Here is a 16,782-nt window from a genome sequence, read left to right on the forward strand (position 1 = left end):
CCCAGACCGGGGCACGAACCCGTGTCCCCTGCATCGGCAGGCGGACTCTCAACGTCTGCGCCACCAGGGAAGCCTATGATTCCAGTTTTGAGAAAGGAGACCCACAGATAAAGAAGAGAAGACAATATGTATATATATATATATATAATAAACTGCAGTAAACATTATAATGAAAACCAATAAAAGGGATAAAGAATAATCGTATTGTCCTCCTCCAAATAAGAATTGTTAGTATTGGCTTTTCCCATCCCCCACCTCCCACTCATTTTTCACAACCCACTCCAGTTGGGCTTCTGCCTCTTACTCTCCTAAATCCCCCAATGACTTGGATGTAACTAAATACAATAAATTTCCAGACCTCCTCTTACTTGATTTCCCCAGCACCAGATAAGTGGACTTCCACTTTCTTGGGACACTTTCCTTGGTCTCCAAGACCCAACACTTTCTAATACCCACCTCTGTGATCACTCTTGACCTCCATTGCCTTCTTTATCCTGATGACCTTGGAGAAGCAGCAGCAGTGAGTGGTGGCTTGAAGCAAGATCTTAGTTCCCTGCCCAGGAATTGAACCTGGGTAGCCTGGATGAAAACCAGGAACCCTAGCCACTAGACCAGCAAGGGCTGGAGACTAGAAGTAAATTTTCTGTGGCTCTTGCCTCCACTGAAAAATGCATTTCTCAGGGAGACAAAAACTGTAAAAACAGGTATGAAGTTTATTATTAGAGACACAGCACAACAAGTGGGAGAGCACACAGAGAAACAGTTTGTTTAGTGAAGACAGAAGCAAGGCAGAGAAAACACACCCAGAGAGAAAGGGTGTGGGCGTTCTCCCTAATGAGGAGGAGTAAAGAGTTGGTTAAATCGTTTATACAGCGTGGCTCTTCCCAGCCTTTGTTTACCTTTGGCCAATTATCTGGTTTCTTTTTCCACACCTGACCTGTCATAGGACCCTCCCCAACTTGCATGCACAACTTTTTTCCAAGATGGATTCCAGCCCAGAGGCCTATGGGGGCCCTTGGCATCACCTATTCTGGGGTGGTGACCCCTTCTTTTTGACCCCCAAGGAGCCTTTCTGTGCATGTACGGTGTCTCCTTTGCCCCAAAGATGGGAAATATAGGACCTCTTGATCTTTTACTCAAACAGGGTTTAGCCCCTCTCTGTTCCTGCCATGACTGTTATCTTAAAGTGTATGTACCCTGTTTCTGTTGTTATTCCTATTTCCAAGTGCAAACAGGAGGCTGGTTGTAAATATCTATCCTGGAGCCCACCTATCTCCTGTTTCAGGAAGTGCAAACAGGAGGCCTGTTGTAAATGTCTAGCCTGGAGCCCATCTACTTCCTGCCCCACTGACATTAAATATTGGAGCTGTCCAAAGCTTGAACCCCCTTCTCTTCTCATTTTGCTACCCTGGGAGAGTTCATCCTTAAGAACTGGAAATTTTAGGACTCATCTTCCTGTCTGGACTTCACCAATAATCCTGATGTTACCTTGCATACAGCCTTGACTCCTTTGCTCCTTCATCCTTTCCCAGCACTCTTGGCAAAGTCCTAATTCTCTGCCAACTCTGCCATTGCATGCACGTGGCTGAACATACCTGGAGGGAAAGGAAAACACATACCATGCTGACTGGTCTCATTTTGAATTTTTGGTTAAGTCTCAAGTACACCTTGTGCTGGCTGACAGTCATACTACATGTCCCTAGTCCAGTGGTCTTCACCCTGGAGTGTGCAGACTCCAAGGAATACACAAAGTCCTACAAGGGACAGGAGGACATGGCCAGTTATGAATGTATCCATTTTCACATTCTCTATTTCTGTATATCCTTTTCGTAAAACTGATTTACCTGTGAACTTTTGTGCATATTTTCATTTCTCTCCTCCTCTTTTGCCATTGCCCATTTGCCATTCTCCCAAGATGGGGAAATATAAAAACATCTGAGTTGCTAAACTAAAGTACAATTTGAAATTTTTTTTTTTTTCGGTATGCGGGCCTCTCACTGTTGTGGCCTCTCCCGTTGCGGAGCACAGGCTCCGGACGCGCAGGCTCCGGACGCGCAGGCTCAGCGGCCATGGCTTATGGGCCCAGCCACTCCACGGCATGTGGGATCTTCCCGGACTGGGGCACGAACCCATGTCCCCTGCATCGGCAGGCGGACTCTCAACCACTGCGCCACCAGGGAAGCCCAATTTGAAATATTGTTTTTGAAAGTAAATGACTCTAATAATTGAGTAATGAATCCTTTAGCAAGTCAGGTGGTTTTCAATTCGTTGCTTTCAACAAAATTAATAGAGAATCTAATGGAGTTTTCAGCTTGAATATCATTAAAATACATTTAATGATGGCTTATTATGTGATTTTTGGCATATAATTCAGAAGAAGTTCAAAGAAGTGAGTGTCATTGCTATAATAAAATTATTTCCATTCCCATTTACTTATTTATGTGAACAAGAACTCTCAGCTTTTATTCTGATGAAAAGAAAAATAGATAGAGAATTGTTACTGAAGGTTGTCTCATTCCAGCTATGCTATTCTTACGATTGTTACATGTAACGATGTTACATGAACTGTTACCTAAAGCAAGCCCAGGTGCCTGAGGCACAGTGAGGCCAAACAATACCAGAACTTGTTGTTGTCAGAGTCTGGAGCAGAGAAAGGTTTATTGCAGGGCCAGGCAAAGGGCTTTTTCATGACTTAAAAAGCCCAAACTCCCAAAAGGCTTTCAAGCAAAGCCTTTTTCTTTTTCTTTTTTTTTTTTGGCCACACTGTAGGGCTTGCGGGATCTTAGTTCACTGACCAGGTATTGAACCCGTGCCCCATATAGTGGAAGCAAGTGTGGAGTCTTTACCACTGGACCGCCAGGGAAGTCCAGCAAAGCCCTTTTAAAGGCAAGATGAGGGAGTGGCGTGGTTAGTTGTTGCAAACTTCTTGGTGTGGGATCGTTTGTTCTTGCAGCTGTCCAGGTAGGTCAGTTCACAGGTCACGATGTTCCTCTAAACCTCCAACAAGACAAATGTTATTCTGTGTTCAGGTCAGGTCAAGGTCAGTCTATCCTGTATACTTGAAGCTATAGGCAACATTCTTTTACGAAAGGTGCAGAGCCAGCATGACTAAGCAAGGCAACAGAGCATAAAGATTAAAGTAAAAGGAGGACTTACCTGGTGGCGCACTGGTTAAGAATCTGCCTGCCAATGCAGGGGACACAGGTTCGAACCCTGGTCCTGGAAGATCCCACATTCTGTGGAGCAACTAAGCCCATGCACCACAACTACTGGGCCTGTGCTCTAGAGCCCCAGAGCCACAACTACTGAGCCTGCATGCTGCAACGACTGAAGCCCATGCGCCTAGAGCTCGTGCTCCGCAACAAGAGAAGCCACCGCTCACCACAATTAGAGAAAGCCTGCGCGCAGCAACAGAGACCCACCGCAGCCAAAAATAAATAAATAAATAAATAAAAAATTTAAAATAAAAGACAAAAGTAAAAGGAACAGATCTAATATGGAGTCAGATTTGTTCTTCTTTAATACAGAACTAGCTAAAAACCCATTAAAAGACGCATTGTAAATAAAATTTTATGTTTATTGATAGCTATCAAAATGTATAATATATTTATGTGATTTTGATCAATTTGCTTTGTTGCTAATAGTTCAATCCAAAAGAAAAGTTTAAACATTTAGAGTATTATGGTTAAAAGAAATTAAAAAGAACTAATTTTAAAAAATATATTTTGTTACAGAGAAATATAGAAAGATCAATACAAGACTTTCACATATAAAATACATTAAGAAAAAATTATGTAGTGGAAGTGAATGAAATATAAATTCAAGGAAAAAGTAAATAATGTAAAATGTCCAGCTGTTGAAGAAGAGTATATTCATATGTTCTATCTGGTTTTTTTTTAAAGATTTTATTTTTGGATGTGGACCATCCATTTTTTTTAAAAGTCTTTATTGAATTTTTTACAGTATTGCTTGTGTTTTATGTTTTTTGTTTTTTTGGCCTGAGGCATGTGAGATCCTAGCTCTCCGATCAGGAATTGAACCTGTAACCTTGCATTGGAAGGCGAAGTATGTTTTTCAAAAGGATGATGTTGAATATCAAAAAGCTATGGCATTGGGACTTCACTGGCAGTCCAGTGGTTAAGATTTTGCTCTTCCACTGCAGGGGGCACGGGTTCAATCTCTGGTTGGGGAACTAAGATCCCACATGCCTCACGGCATAGCCAAAAAAAAAAAAAGCTATGGCATTTAGGTTCTATTGGTTACATTTAAAACAGTAATATAAACTGTCTTATTTTTATTTTTTTTTTATTTATTTTTTTTTACGGTACGCGGGCCTCTCACTGTTGTGGCCTCTCCCGTTGCGGAGCACAGGCTCCGGACGCGCAGGCTCAGCGGCCACGGCTCGCGGGCCCAGCCGCTCCGCGGCATGTGGGATCCTCCCGGACCGGGGCACGAACCCACGTCCCCTGCATTGGCAGGCGGACTCTCAACAACTGCACCACCAGGGACGCCCCTGTCTTATTTTTAAATGTTGATATTTATAAGATACTAAAATTTTTACACTGTTTGTAGTTATTTAAATTTACAAGGAAAAAATTAGATATGAAGTAAAAGACATGCAGGAGGTCACATAGTTTTCCAAAATGTTTTTAGGGAACATGCAAGCAAAAAAATTGAAGACTAATGAACTAGTCCTGGTACTATTAGTACACCCAGGCAAGAAGGGACTCCGCCTTGAGCCCACATTTAAGAGGACACCTCATGTCAACACACACAAACAATTTTGAAGGGACATAGGGGTATCTCTGTTACTAAGGATCTGACACTTAATTCTGGCTCAGTGTATTAATTATCTCTTGTTATATAAAATTACCCCCAAACTAGTAGCTCAAAACAACACACATTATTTCATGATTTCTGTCAGTCAGAAACCTGGGAGAAGCTTAGCTGGATCCTCTGCTTCAGGGTCTCCCATCAAGCTGCAGTCAGGGTGTTGCCAGTGGTCTCCTCTGAAGGCTCCGTTGGGGAAAGACCTGATTCTAATCTTGCTCCATGGATCGCTGGCAGGATTCAGTTCCTTAAAGGTTGTTGGACTGAAGGTATCAGTCTCTTTTTGGCTATTTCCCAGAGGCCACCCTCAGTTTCTTGCCATGTGGGCCGCTCCAAAGTGGCAGCTTGCTTCTTCAAAGCCAGCAATAGAGTGCCTACAAGACAAAAGTCATGACTTTTAATCTCAGAATTGACATCCTGTCACTCTTTGCCAAATTCTATTCAATAGAAGCAAGTCACTAGGGGACTTCTCTGGTGGCGCAGTGGTTAAGAATCTGCCTGCCAATGCAGGGGACACGGGTTCAAGCCCTGGTCTGGGAAGATCCCACATGCTGTGGAGCAACTAAGCCTGTGCGCCACAACTACTGAGGCTGCGCTCTAGAGCCTGCAAGCCACAACTAGAGCCTGTGGGCCACAACTACTGAAGCCCACGCGCCTAGATCCCGTGCTCCGCAACACAAGAGAAGCCACCACAGTAAGAAGCTCGTGCACCGCAACAAAGAATAGTCCCCGCTCGCCGCAACTAGAAAAAGAAGCAAGTCACTAGACTCAGTCCACACTCAAGGGGAGGGGATTACATATGGGCATAACCATCAGAAGGTGGAGATCACTGGGAGCCATTTTAGAAGGCAGCCTACTAGACACAGCATGACCATAAGTCTAAACATCTGCTGCTATAATTAACACTATTCAAGTTGCAAGGAAATGTGTCTCCTTACCTCTTGTCCTTTATCATTGAAACAAAAGGTGATGGTGACCAAATGCTGTGAAGATTCATAGGTTTTGCTGTTGCTGACCCTGCAGATGGCCACTTGTTTGGGATGCAGGGAGAATTTAGCAGTGATAGTGATTAAGTAACAGAAAAGACAAATCAATTAACTTGTCAAACGTTCTCTCAGTCAGTATGAATGTAGTACCTTCTTACATAATGATGTATCCTTTCCCAGTAGGGTCACAGTTGACCACAGTGGCTGAAGAACATGTTCCTGTACTAAACAATTAATATTACTCTTCAATTTGTATATATGCATATGTATGTATAACAAATATGGCACATGAAGTTACACTGGCAACTAAATAGGCATCTAATACTTCAATAGTTTTATTTTTATAAAAATATTTCATAGGATTTAATTAAAATTTCAAAAAGTTAAATTTTCAACTGGCAGCTTTCTTTTTTTTAATTAATTAATTTATTTATTTTATTTTATTTTTGGCTGTGTTGGGTCTTTGCTGCTGCTCGTGGGCTTTCTCTAGTTGCAGCGAGTGGGGGCTACTCTTCCTTGTGGTGCGCAGGCTTCTCATTGCAGTGGCTTCTCTTGTTGTGAGCACGGGCTCTAGGCACGCAGGCTTCAGTAGTTGTGGCACGCGGGCTCAGTCGTTGTGGCTCACGGACTCTAGAGTGCAGCCTCAGTAGTTGCGGCGCATGGGCTTAGTTGCTCCGTGGCATGTGGGATCTTCCTGGACCAGGGCTCAAACCTGTGTCCCCTGCATTGGCAGGCAGATTCTTAACCACTGCGCCACCAGGGAAGCCCTCCCTTCAAATGGCAGCTTTCTATAAATAACTTTTAATATTTATTCAGTATAATTTGCAATTTACACTTCAATTTTAATAGATGATTTAAATATTAGAAAAATAACATTTTAAAGCATGATAATAATTTTAATTTTACATTAACTTCATTATATTTCTTCATGAAAATATACTGAAATTATGTAAAGTTTGAAGTCAGTTGCATTTAAGTTTTATTTTATTTTTAATTAACTAATTAATTTTTGGCTGCGTTGGGTCTTCGTTGTTGCGTGCAGGCTTTCTCTAGTTGTGGCGAGCAGGAGCTACTCTTCATTGCAGTGTGCAGGCTTCTCATTGTGGTGGCTTCTCTTGTTGCGGATCATGGGCTCTAGTTATGTGAGCTTCAGTAGTTGTGGTACGTGGGCTCAGTAGTTATGGCACGTGGGCTCAGTAGTTGTGGCACATGGGCTTAGTTGCTCCACGGCATGTGGGATCTTCCCTGACCAGGGCTTGAACCGTGTCCCCTGCATTGGCAGGCAGATTCTTATCCACTGTGCCACCAGGGAAGTCCTGCATTTAACTTTTAAATTCTTTAGCCCATTACTGTTAATAGAGCATAGATTATATGAAAATCTCAGTTATAACAACATAATTAGTGACTTTGCAAAAATGAAGATAAGAAAAATAAATGGTTTGAAATATATATTTATTAACTTGTAAATAATGCATGTCTCTTTTAAATTGAGGTAACATTGGTTTATAACATAAGTTTCATGTGTACAACATTATACTTCTACTTATGTTTACACTATAGTGTGCTCACCACCAAAAATTTTGTTTCCATCCATCACCATAAAGTTGACCACTTTTACCCTCTTCACCCTCCCCTCATCCCTTCACCTGTGGTAGCCACTGCTCTGTTCTCTGTATCTACATGTTTGTTTTTGTTTGGTTTGGTTTGTTCATTTATTTATTCATTTATTTTTTTTTAATTCCACATATGAGTGAAATCATACAGTATTTGTCTTTCTCCATCTGACTTATTTCACTTAGTGGAATACCCTCAAGATCCGTCCATATTCTCTCAAATGGCAAGATTTAATCTTTTTTATGGCTGCATAGTATTCCATTTAATATACATACACCACATCTTATTTATCCTTTCATCTGCCAGTGGGCACTTAGGTTGTTTCCATAGAGTAGCTATTGTAAATGATGCTGCAATAAACACAGGGGTGCGTATTTCTTTTAATTAGTGTTTTCATATTTTGGGGATAAAACCCAAAAGTGGAATAGCTGGGTCATATGGAAATTCTATTCTTAATTTTTTGAGGAATCTCCATACTGTTTTCCACAGTGGCTGTAGCAGGTTACATTCCCACCAACAATGTACAAGAGTTCCTTTTCTCCCTCCACATCCTCATCAACACTTGTTATTTCTTGCCTTTTTGATAATAGCCATTCTGACAGGCATGAGATTATATCTTGTGATTTTGATTTGCATTTCCCTAATAATTAGTGACGTAGAACATCTTTTTCATGTGCCTATTGGCCATCAGTGTGTCTTCTTTTGAAAAATGTCTATTTGGCTCCTCTGCCCATGTAAAAAAATCAAGTAGTTTTTGAGTTGTATGAGTTCTTTATATATTTTAGATTTTAAGCCCTTATCAGATATATGATTTGTAAATATCTTCTCCCATTCGGTAGGTTGACCTTTCATTTTGTTGATGGTTTCCTTTGCTGTGCAGAAGATTTTTAACTTGATATAGTCTCCTTTGTTTATTTTTGCTTTTGTTTCCCTTGCCTGTGGAGATATATCTGGAAAGACATTGCTACAATCGATGTCAAAGAGCATACTGTGTATGTTTTTTTCCAGGAGTTGTATGGTTTCAGGTCTTACATTCATGTCTTTAATCCATTTTGAGTTGATTTTTGTAAATGGTGTGAGGTAGTGGTCTAGTCTCTCTCTCTCTCTCTCTCTCTCTCTCTTTTTTTTTTTTTTGCATGTTGGCTGTCCAGTTTTCCGCATCATTTATTGAAGAGACTATTCTTTCTCCAGTAATGCACATGTTTATTTTGTTACTCATCCAGCCATATCTGGTCCACCAAAAGAATACCTAGGTACATGCGATAATAATTAAATGTAGTCATTTTGATATTTTTTCCAGCTGTGTTGCTTTACACACATTCTTTTGTTGTTATGAAAGTAGACTTGGTAAAGTAAGAGTAAAGAACATACCTAACAGTTTATTAGCTTGATGATTAACTTTAAAAAATTTAGACCTATGATATGTGAGCCTCCATTTTTATTCTTGCCCTGGGGCACCTTCTTTTCTCTCCTCAAATCAACTCCCTCATGCCCAGCTGATGACATTACTTCCTAGTTCACTGAAAACCAGGGACAACAGAAAAGAACTTCTTTTTCCACTTCCCACCTTCTCCTACATTTCTGCCCTTAGACTCTGTCTCCCTCCAGGCATCATAAATGTGTCTATCTAGGGTCACCCCCTCCACTTGTGCACTGAATCCCAGTCCTTCTCAGTCAAGAGCATCACTCCTACAATTGCACTCCCTGGTCCCTGTCCCTGTCTACTTTGTCATTCCTATCAGCATATAAAAATACCAATATATGCCCATTTTAAATATCCTTCCTCTGAGCCCACATTTCTTTCTACATTATGCTGCATTTCTTTCCTTCCCTTTATGGCAAAATTCTTTGAAAGGACTGGCTGTACTCTTGTTGTCTTTCTCATCTACTACTTTGTCTTGAACTCTTTCCATTTCTTCTGTCAAGAGGTTGGTTTATAGACTCACAGACATAGAGAACAGACTTGTGGTTGCCAAGGATGGGGGGATGGGGGAGGGGAGGATTGGCAGTTTGGGATGAGCAGATGCAAACTATTATATGTAGGATGGATAAACAACAAGGTCCTACTGTATAGCACAGGGAACGATATTCAATATCCTGTGATAAACCATAATGGAAAAGAATATGAAAAAGAATATATATATATATGTATAACTGAATCAATTTGCTATACAGCAGAAATTAACACAACTTTGTAAATCAACTATACTTCAATAAAGTAATTTTAAAAAAGAAGTGGGTTATGAGGTCCATACCTCCTCCCCTTAAATCTAAACATGTTTGTAACTGTCTTATAACCAACAGAAGGCAGCAGAAGTCATACTGCATGATTTCTGAGGCTAGCTCAGAAAAGATTATACAGCTTCTGCCTTACTCATTTCAACATGCTCTTGGAGCCATGAGTGCCATGTAAGAATCTTAACTATCTCAAGGTTGCCATGCTGTGAAAAAGCTCATGCTACATGGAGAGGACAAGTGCAGGTGTTCTGGCCAACATCCCCATTAGAGAGCCAGCTGACAGCTAGCATCAACTGCCAGAAATGTGACAGAAGATGCCTCCAGACGATCCCAGCTCTCAGTGGTTAAGTCACCCTCAGCCTTTAAGTCTCCCCAGATAAGGACCCAGACATCACTGAGCAAAGACAAGCCATCCTTATTGTGTCCTTTCTGACACAGTATTCCATGAGTATAATAAAATGGTTGTTTTACACCAAGTTTTGGGGTGGTATGTTAGGTGGCTATAGTAACTGGAACAGTGTGTGTGTGTGTGTGTGTGTGTGTGTGTGTGTGTGTGTATGTATGTGTATACATATATACATTCATATATTTCCTAGCTCTATTTGCTGAGAAGGCCTAGGAACGATGGCATCATAGTAGCAATGAAGATATCTGGCACCCAGATCTTGGTTTCCAAATACTACCCTTTGTTAAAAGAAGCCAGAGAGGGCTTCCCTGGTGGCACAGTGGTTAAGAATCCGCCTGCCAATGCAGGGGACACTGGTTTGAGCCCTGATCTGGGAAGATCCCACATGCGTGGAACAACTAAGCCTGTGAGCCACAACTACTGAGTCTGCGCTCTAGAACCCTCGAGCCACAACTACTGAAGCCTAGAGCCTGTGCTGCACAACAAGAGAAGCCACCGTAATGAGAAGCCCACGCACTGCAATGAAGAGTAGCCCCCGCTCACTGCAACTAGAGAAAGCCCACAGACAGCAATGAAGACCCAACGCAGCCATAAATTAAATAAATAAATTTATTAAAAAAAAAAAAAAAGAAGCCAGAGGCTCTTGAAGAAATGGTTGATTCCTGGGCTGAGTCAGGAAAAGTACAAATTGAGCCTGAATTACCTCTTGTACCAGAAAGTAATCAAATAATGTTGTAGACATTGCAAAAGGACACAGGAACCAGCTTGGAGCACTTTCTCATTTGCCAAATTTGGGATAATTTTTTTCAACCTTACTTTCTGTTTAATTCATTTTGCCAAACAAACATAGTGAAAACTTTAATCTGACTAATTGTGCAGAAAATAGAATTTGTAGCAAACATAACAGGATAGACTTAAGTCCCTGGCAAGCTGGATCTCCATGAGATCCCATAGATTGCCTTGTAGATGGCCTCCTGGGAGGGAGGTCCTAGGAGGGAGAGGCACAGATCTGCCAGTCCCTATCAGAAGCACAGGCTGCACGTGGGAAGGAAAAGCACAAAAAGTAGAACTGATGTTACTTGGATCTCTTATCATTACATGTGGAAGAGTTCTGATTACTGGCCAAACTCAAGGTGTCGTCTTCCCAAACCCATAGTCCTTGGGCATCCTGCCTGCATCCGTAGGGGATAAGTTTCAAGTTCAATGGTTCTAAAGCCTCTGCTTCACCAGAACCTGCAACGTAAATTTGGGGGTGGGGGTGAAGGTGGGGAGGGGTAGACAAAGTCATAATTGCTGGTGTCACCGGTGCAGAGTCTGAGATCCCAGACTTCAGGAGCTTGCTTCAGGAGGAAACAAGAGAGGGTGCCAGGTCACCAGCAAGAGCCCAACTGCCCTAAGCCTCAGTACTCTCAACCAGTGCCCCAGGAGTATGAGGGAGTTCAACAGCGGCGGTCTAAGGTCCCCACTAAGCTGCTAGGTGTCTGGGAGTTCCGAAGGCCGAAATGGCACTCGTTCACATCCTGTGCTTTTTGCGGATGACAGCCATAGCCAGCAGCCGATCCCTCTCGAGGAGTTCTTCACAGAGCTTGGCCTCAGTGAGACACAGGTGAGGATGCTGCCCTTCATCTCCTTCATCTTCACCTCCATCAGTGCCAGGATGTCCAGCTGCTCGTCCAGCTTGCAGGAGCTCCTTCTCCGTGGTGCCTGACGACAAGTAGAGTGGTTCGAGCCAGTATCAGGGAAGCCCTCACAGCCCTCCCCGCCCCCCACCAGCTGGGGGCCCTTGGGGCTGTGGCAGCCTCTAGCTCCGATGCTGCAGCTGCTGGGGCTGTGGCCTATGAACTCCACTTGCACCACCAAGCCCATGGGCTTCCCATCTTCTCCCGTGGGAATGGTGGGCGCCAGGTGGCACGGATCCCAGAGTCTGGCGCTGCCCAAATTTGGGATAATTTGTGCATGAAATTAATGATGATAGTAACTAACTACAATTAATTAAATAAAATAGAAATGCATGGGTCCAGGCAATATAAGTAAATATAGTAGTAATGGATTACAAGTTATTGAGTAAAATTGGAATCCATGAGTCCATATGATATAAATAAATAAATGAATAAATGAGGGAGAAAGAAATGTTCTTTTATAGTCGATTGTTGACTGAAAACTGAAGAAGAAATGACGGAGTAAAAAAAAAAAAAAAAATCACCATTTAATAAACATCATTGGGCTTCCCTGGTGGCGCAGTAGTTAAGAATCTGCCTGGCAATGCAAGGGACACGGGTTCGAGCCCTGGCCCGGGAAGATCCCACATGCCGCGGAGCAACTAAGCCCGTGCACCACAACTACTGAGCCTGAGCTCTAGAGCCCACAAGCCACAGCTACTGAGCCCACGTGCCACAACTACTGAAGCCTGCACGCCTAGAGCCCGTGCCCCACAACAAGAGAAGCCACGACAATGAGAAGCCACAACGAAGAGTAGCCCCCGCTCACCGCAACTAGAGAAAGCGTGCGCACAGCAACGAAAGACCCAACGCAGCCAAAAATAAATAAATAAATAAATTTTAAAAATAAAAATAAACATCGTCATGCTTATTCTGATGAGAGTCATAAAGGGATGCTAAGGCAGGTAGGTGGAGATTTGGTGATGTGCCAGATACCTAGGAATTACAAAGGGACAGTTAGGACTTTAAGGTGGAGAACCTGCCAGACTGGTTTGGCAGCATCAGGAGTGAGATGGTTTTGCCTCCAGCAACTTCTGATGTGATACACAAAGGCCGCATCATTTCTCTCTTGCCCCAACATGTACTTAGGTTGGAGAGATTGTACAGAAATGAAAAGCCTGTACTCTTTAAAACTAATTCATGAAAGAGAAAGACAGAGGAACTGCCCACATTGAAGGAGTCTGCAGATATGTGACTACCAAATGCGATTTGTGATCCTGGACCAAAAAGGACAGAGGCATTAGTGGGACAGCTGATGAACTCTGAATTGTACCTATAATTAGATAGTGGTGTTGACTTCCTGATTAGGATGGTGTATTTGTTTGCTAGGGCTGCCATAACAAAGTACCACAAACGAGGTGGCTTAAACAGTAGAAATTTATTTTCTTACAGTTCTGAAAGCTAGAAGTCAGAAATCAAAGAGTCAGCAGGGTTGGTTCTCTCTGAGGGCTGTGACAGAAGTCTCTTCCATGCCTCTCCCCTAGATTCTGGTGGTTTGCTGGCAATCTTTGGCGTTCCTTGGCTTGTAGACACATCAACCCTATCTCTGCCTTCACATTCACATGACATTCTGGTCTTGACATATGCTGGTCTGGACGTGATGTTCTGGTCTGGACATGTCTGTGTCCAAATTTCCCCTTTTTATAAGGACATCAGTCATATTGGATTAAGGGTCCACCCTACTGCAGTATGACCTCATTTTATTTTAACCAATTACATCTGCAACAACCCTATTTCCAAATAAGGTCATATTCTGAGGTACTGGGAGTTAGGGCTTCACTATCTGAATTTTGAAGGGACACAATTCAACCCATAATAGATGGTTATATTGGGGTTGAGAGAAATAAGCAAATATAACCAAATGTTGACAAATGGGGAATCAGGGTGAAAAGGATACCAGAGTTCCCGATACTGTTCTTAAGTGTTTTCTGTAAGTTTGAAATTACTTCAAAAAATTTTTTAAATTCAATAAAGTGCTGAGTTTATGTATTACACAAGATCTTAGTGCTGAACCTATCATGGGGAAGGAACTATAAGGAGATGATAAAGGTGTTTGGGTGGCCTTATTGCAAACTTGCCTGAGACATAGTGAGGGTATCAGAAATTAATACATTATGTTTACACAGCACTTCATAATTTACAAAAAAAAAATCTTATTTCGTTTGTCCCTCCTGACAACTTTGTGAGGCAAGACTTTTTCAATTTTAAAGAAAAACTAAAGAAAGGTCAGCTGACTGGCCCAAGGTCTCCATCATACAACCGTTAAAGGTAAACTGAGGCATGTTAAAATTTTAAGTTTGAGCAAAAAAATGCATTCAAATGGGCCCGCACCAAACCAGAAGTGGTTATGAGCGCTCCTCAGACCTCAGCCAGAGGAAAAACTTAAATGGAGAAAGTGTGGAAACAGAGAAAGGAAATTATTTGATTGGCTATAGCTTAGCCTAGTTGGCTGTGTGTGATTGGTTGTCCTTTAGTGTTTTTTTGTTTCGCTTTGATGTTTTGATTTTGTTTTTGTGTTGCCTGTGCCTCCCAGCATGCAGGATCTTAGTTCCCCAAACAGGGATCGAACCTGTGCCCCCTGGAGTGGACGTGCTGAGTCCTAACCACTGGACTGCCAGGGAATTCCCTCCCTTGGCATCTTGATTACATGACCTTGAGGCATTTACAGGTTTAGATTTTGGCTTGCTTAAGTAGGCCGCCATGACATTAGAGCCACTCAGTCTGATGGCCTCCTTGTTTAATTAACACAACTAATAAATGATTAGTTTGGACCCTGATCCAGTTTTTTTTTGACTTGTAATGACCTCCTGTGGCGGTAGCAAACGATAACACGAGTTGACTCTAAACAAAACTGTGACTTCCCTGGTGGTCCAGTGGGTAAGGCTCCACGCTCCCAATGCAGGGGACACTGTACGATCCCTGGTCGGGAACTAGATCCCACATGTATGCCTCAACGAAGTCAGCATGCCACAACTACAACCCAGCGCAGTCAAAATAAATAAACAAATATTTTAAAAACAACAACAACAAAAAACCTGTGACATCCTTTGTACCATTTTGGGTAAACAAGTTCTTCCCAAGAAAAAAATGTCTTCTTATTAAGATCAAACTGGAGTTTAGGTAAGAGACCTTAGAGGCTCCAGATATGAGGTTCACTATGGACCCTTTCCTCCGCTGTCCACACTCCACCCCCCAACCACCACCTACGGGGCGGGTGTGGGCCGGTCTCCATATGGACTTCGATTTCCCTCACGAACTTTCAGGCCAGTGCCTGGGGAACAGGGTCCAGAAAAGGCCTTCAACCCGTGCCACAATACAGCCTCTTGGACATTTCCCACCAACTCTCAGGCCACGCCCCTCACGCACAAGCTCGCTCTTCCTTATTATTGCCCCAATAGTTAAGTCCCAATCATTCTCCTTCGCACCGCTGGCCAATCATGTTCTTTCTCTTTTTATAAACCTCCGCCCTGGCTCCTGCAGTCCAATGATTGATATAATCGTCTTCAAAGTCACGAAGCAAGAGTGCGGGGTTTCAGCGCCGCAACCTCGGGGCCCCACAGACCTGGGGAAGAACTACGAGCCTGCGCGGACTGTAGCCACCGCTGCTCGCTCTCCCCCTTCCCCCCACCTAGGTTAGGCGTGTCCCCCCCCACCCCCAATGTAAAGCTGAAAAGGGCCTTAGGTGCTTGACTAGCATACTAGGTCCACTTGCTCCCTCTGTCTGTAGGGGCCCAAGACCTTGAGCCTTAAGCTTAGAGGCCCAGAATGACTTGGTCAGCTCCAGCTGGCATGTCTCTGTTGGGCCTTCAGCTTCCGAAACACAGAATTATAAAACGGTAAAGCTGGACAGACTTTAGGAATTGTTTAATCCAGACCATTCACATTGCACTGACTGTTCCAAAGGCTCAGAGGCCCTCCTCTCCTTTCTTTCTCTTGGTTGGGGGAATTAGGGTCAAGCTCCGCTGGTGCAGGACTTGCCAACACCACGTCCCTTAATCCTGGCCAGGCTGAGTAAGGGCTTCCATCCCAGCCTCCGTGCTCCAGCCAGCTGTCACATAGTGGGTTAAGATGGCTGAGGAGGAGGGTGATGTGGACGAGGAGGACGTGTTCCTGGCGTTTGCCCGGAGGCCCTCTCCTCCCAGGGGTCCCCTGCGGCAGGCCATGGACAAGGCCTTCTTTATCTTCCTGGTCCTCACCCTGACACTACTGACGCTGGAGGCTGTTTATAAGCTGCTATGGCTGTTACCATGGGCAAAGTTTGGGGACTGGCTCCTGAGAACACCTCAGATGGAGGAGGAGCTGGAACTGTGACCGCCTTTCCTATAAACGTCCTCTTTCCCTGCCACAGAGGTGAGAGGGGAGAAAGGGGGAAATGGGGGCTTTGGAGGGACACTTGGAGAGCTGAGAGCAGCTATCTTAAAATTTCTGCACCTATACTCCGGGAATTAATTTTGAAAAAGTTTATAATCCTCAGGTATTTTTAAGTAAGTACCTAAAACTTTTCATCATACATTAACATTGTTTCAAGGATGTAATTCCTGGCATACAAAAAATATTCACATTTTAAAATAAAAAAATTAAATCAATCTTTTGTGTGTCCAGGGGAGTTGAAATATCAGAGTGACTTGATATTCACCACCACTCGTTTAAAAATATAATTGGGAATCCTTCCTTTTCTTCTTCCATCATTCTCTTTTCTCCTAGAACTTCTATTACCATTCTACTTCTCCACAGACAATTTTATCCTTTTATACTTGAAAGTCTTTTATTGACCAATCTATCACTCTTTCCTACATAAACATATATATTAATTGAGATGAAAAATATTTTTCTTTCTTGTGACCATAAGACTCTAGTTTTTTAGAAAAATTTCTTCTGGGTTACCATTACAATTATTATGTGAGCAGAACTGATTAAATAGCATAAAGATTGTACACATTTTCATAATTGTTAATATTAAAGGTACATTTTTTTTCTGTTTCAGCTTGCA

General features: G+C 42.7%; 1 protein-coding gene and 1 long non-coding RNA gene across 7 annotated transcripts in view; one reads left to right on the top strand and one right to left on the bottom strand.

Moving 5' to 3' along the window:
• LOC109549343 (uncharacterized) overlaps positions 1–16,782 on the bottom strand; it is a 43,985-nt gene that overhangs the window by 20,406 nt on the left and 6,797 nt on the right. For 3 of the 6 annotated variants that reach the window (XR_012334513.1, XR_012334516.1, XR_012334512.1), the window contains exons 5-6: positions 2,847–5,204; positions 457–1,595 (exon numbers count right to left, since the gene is read on the bottom strand). This is a non-coding gene — a long non-coding RNA (uncharacterized lncRNA). The remainder of the gene's footprint in view (positions 1–456; positions 1,596–2,846; positions 5,205–16,782) is intronic. The other 3 variants (XR_004528454.2, XR_012334515.1, XR_012334514.1) reach the window with 3 other exon arrangements.
• Positions 15,610–16,577, top strand: SMIM40 (small integral membrane protein 40). Its single transcript, XM_033864444.2, has one exon. The coding sequence runs from the start codon at positions 15,861–15,863 to the stop codon at positions 16,101–16,103; it is 243 nt and encodes an 80-aa protein (XP_033720335.1). The 5' UTR covers positions 15,610–15,860; the 3' UTR covers positions 16,104–16,577.

This window comes from Tursiops truncatus, chromosome 10 (assembly GCF_011762595.2).
Source record: "Tursiops truncatus isolate mTurTru1 chromosome 10, mTurTru1.mat.Y, whole genome shotgun sequence".
Taxonomy (NCBI): Eukaryota; Metazoa; Chordata; class Mammalia; order Artiodactyla; family Delphinidae; genus Tursiops; species Tursiops truncatus.

Excerpts from the sequence above, each read along its gene's own strand:
- SMIM40 (XM_033864444.2), top strand. The coding sequence starts at position 15,861 with ATGGCTGAGGAGGAGGGTGATGTGGACGAGGAGGACGTGTTCCTGGCG.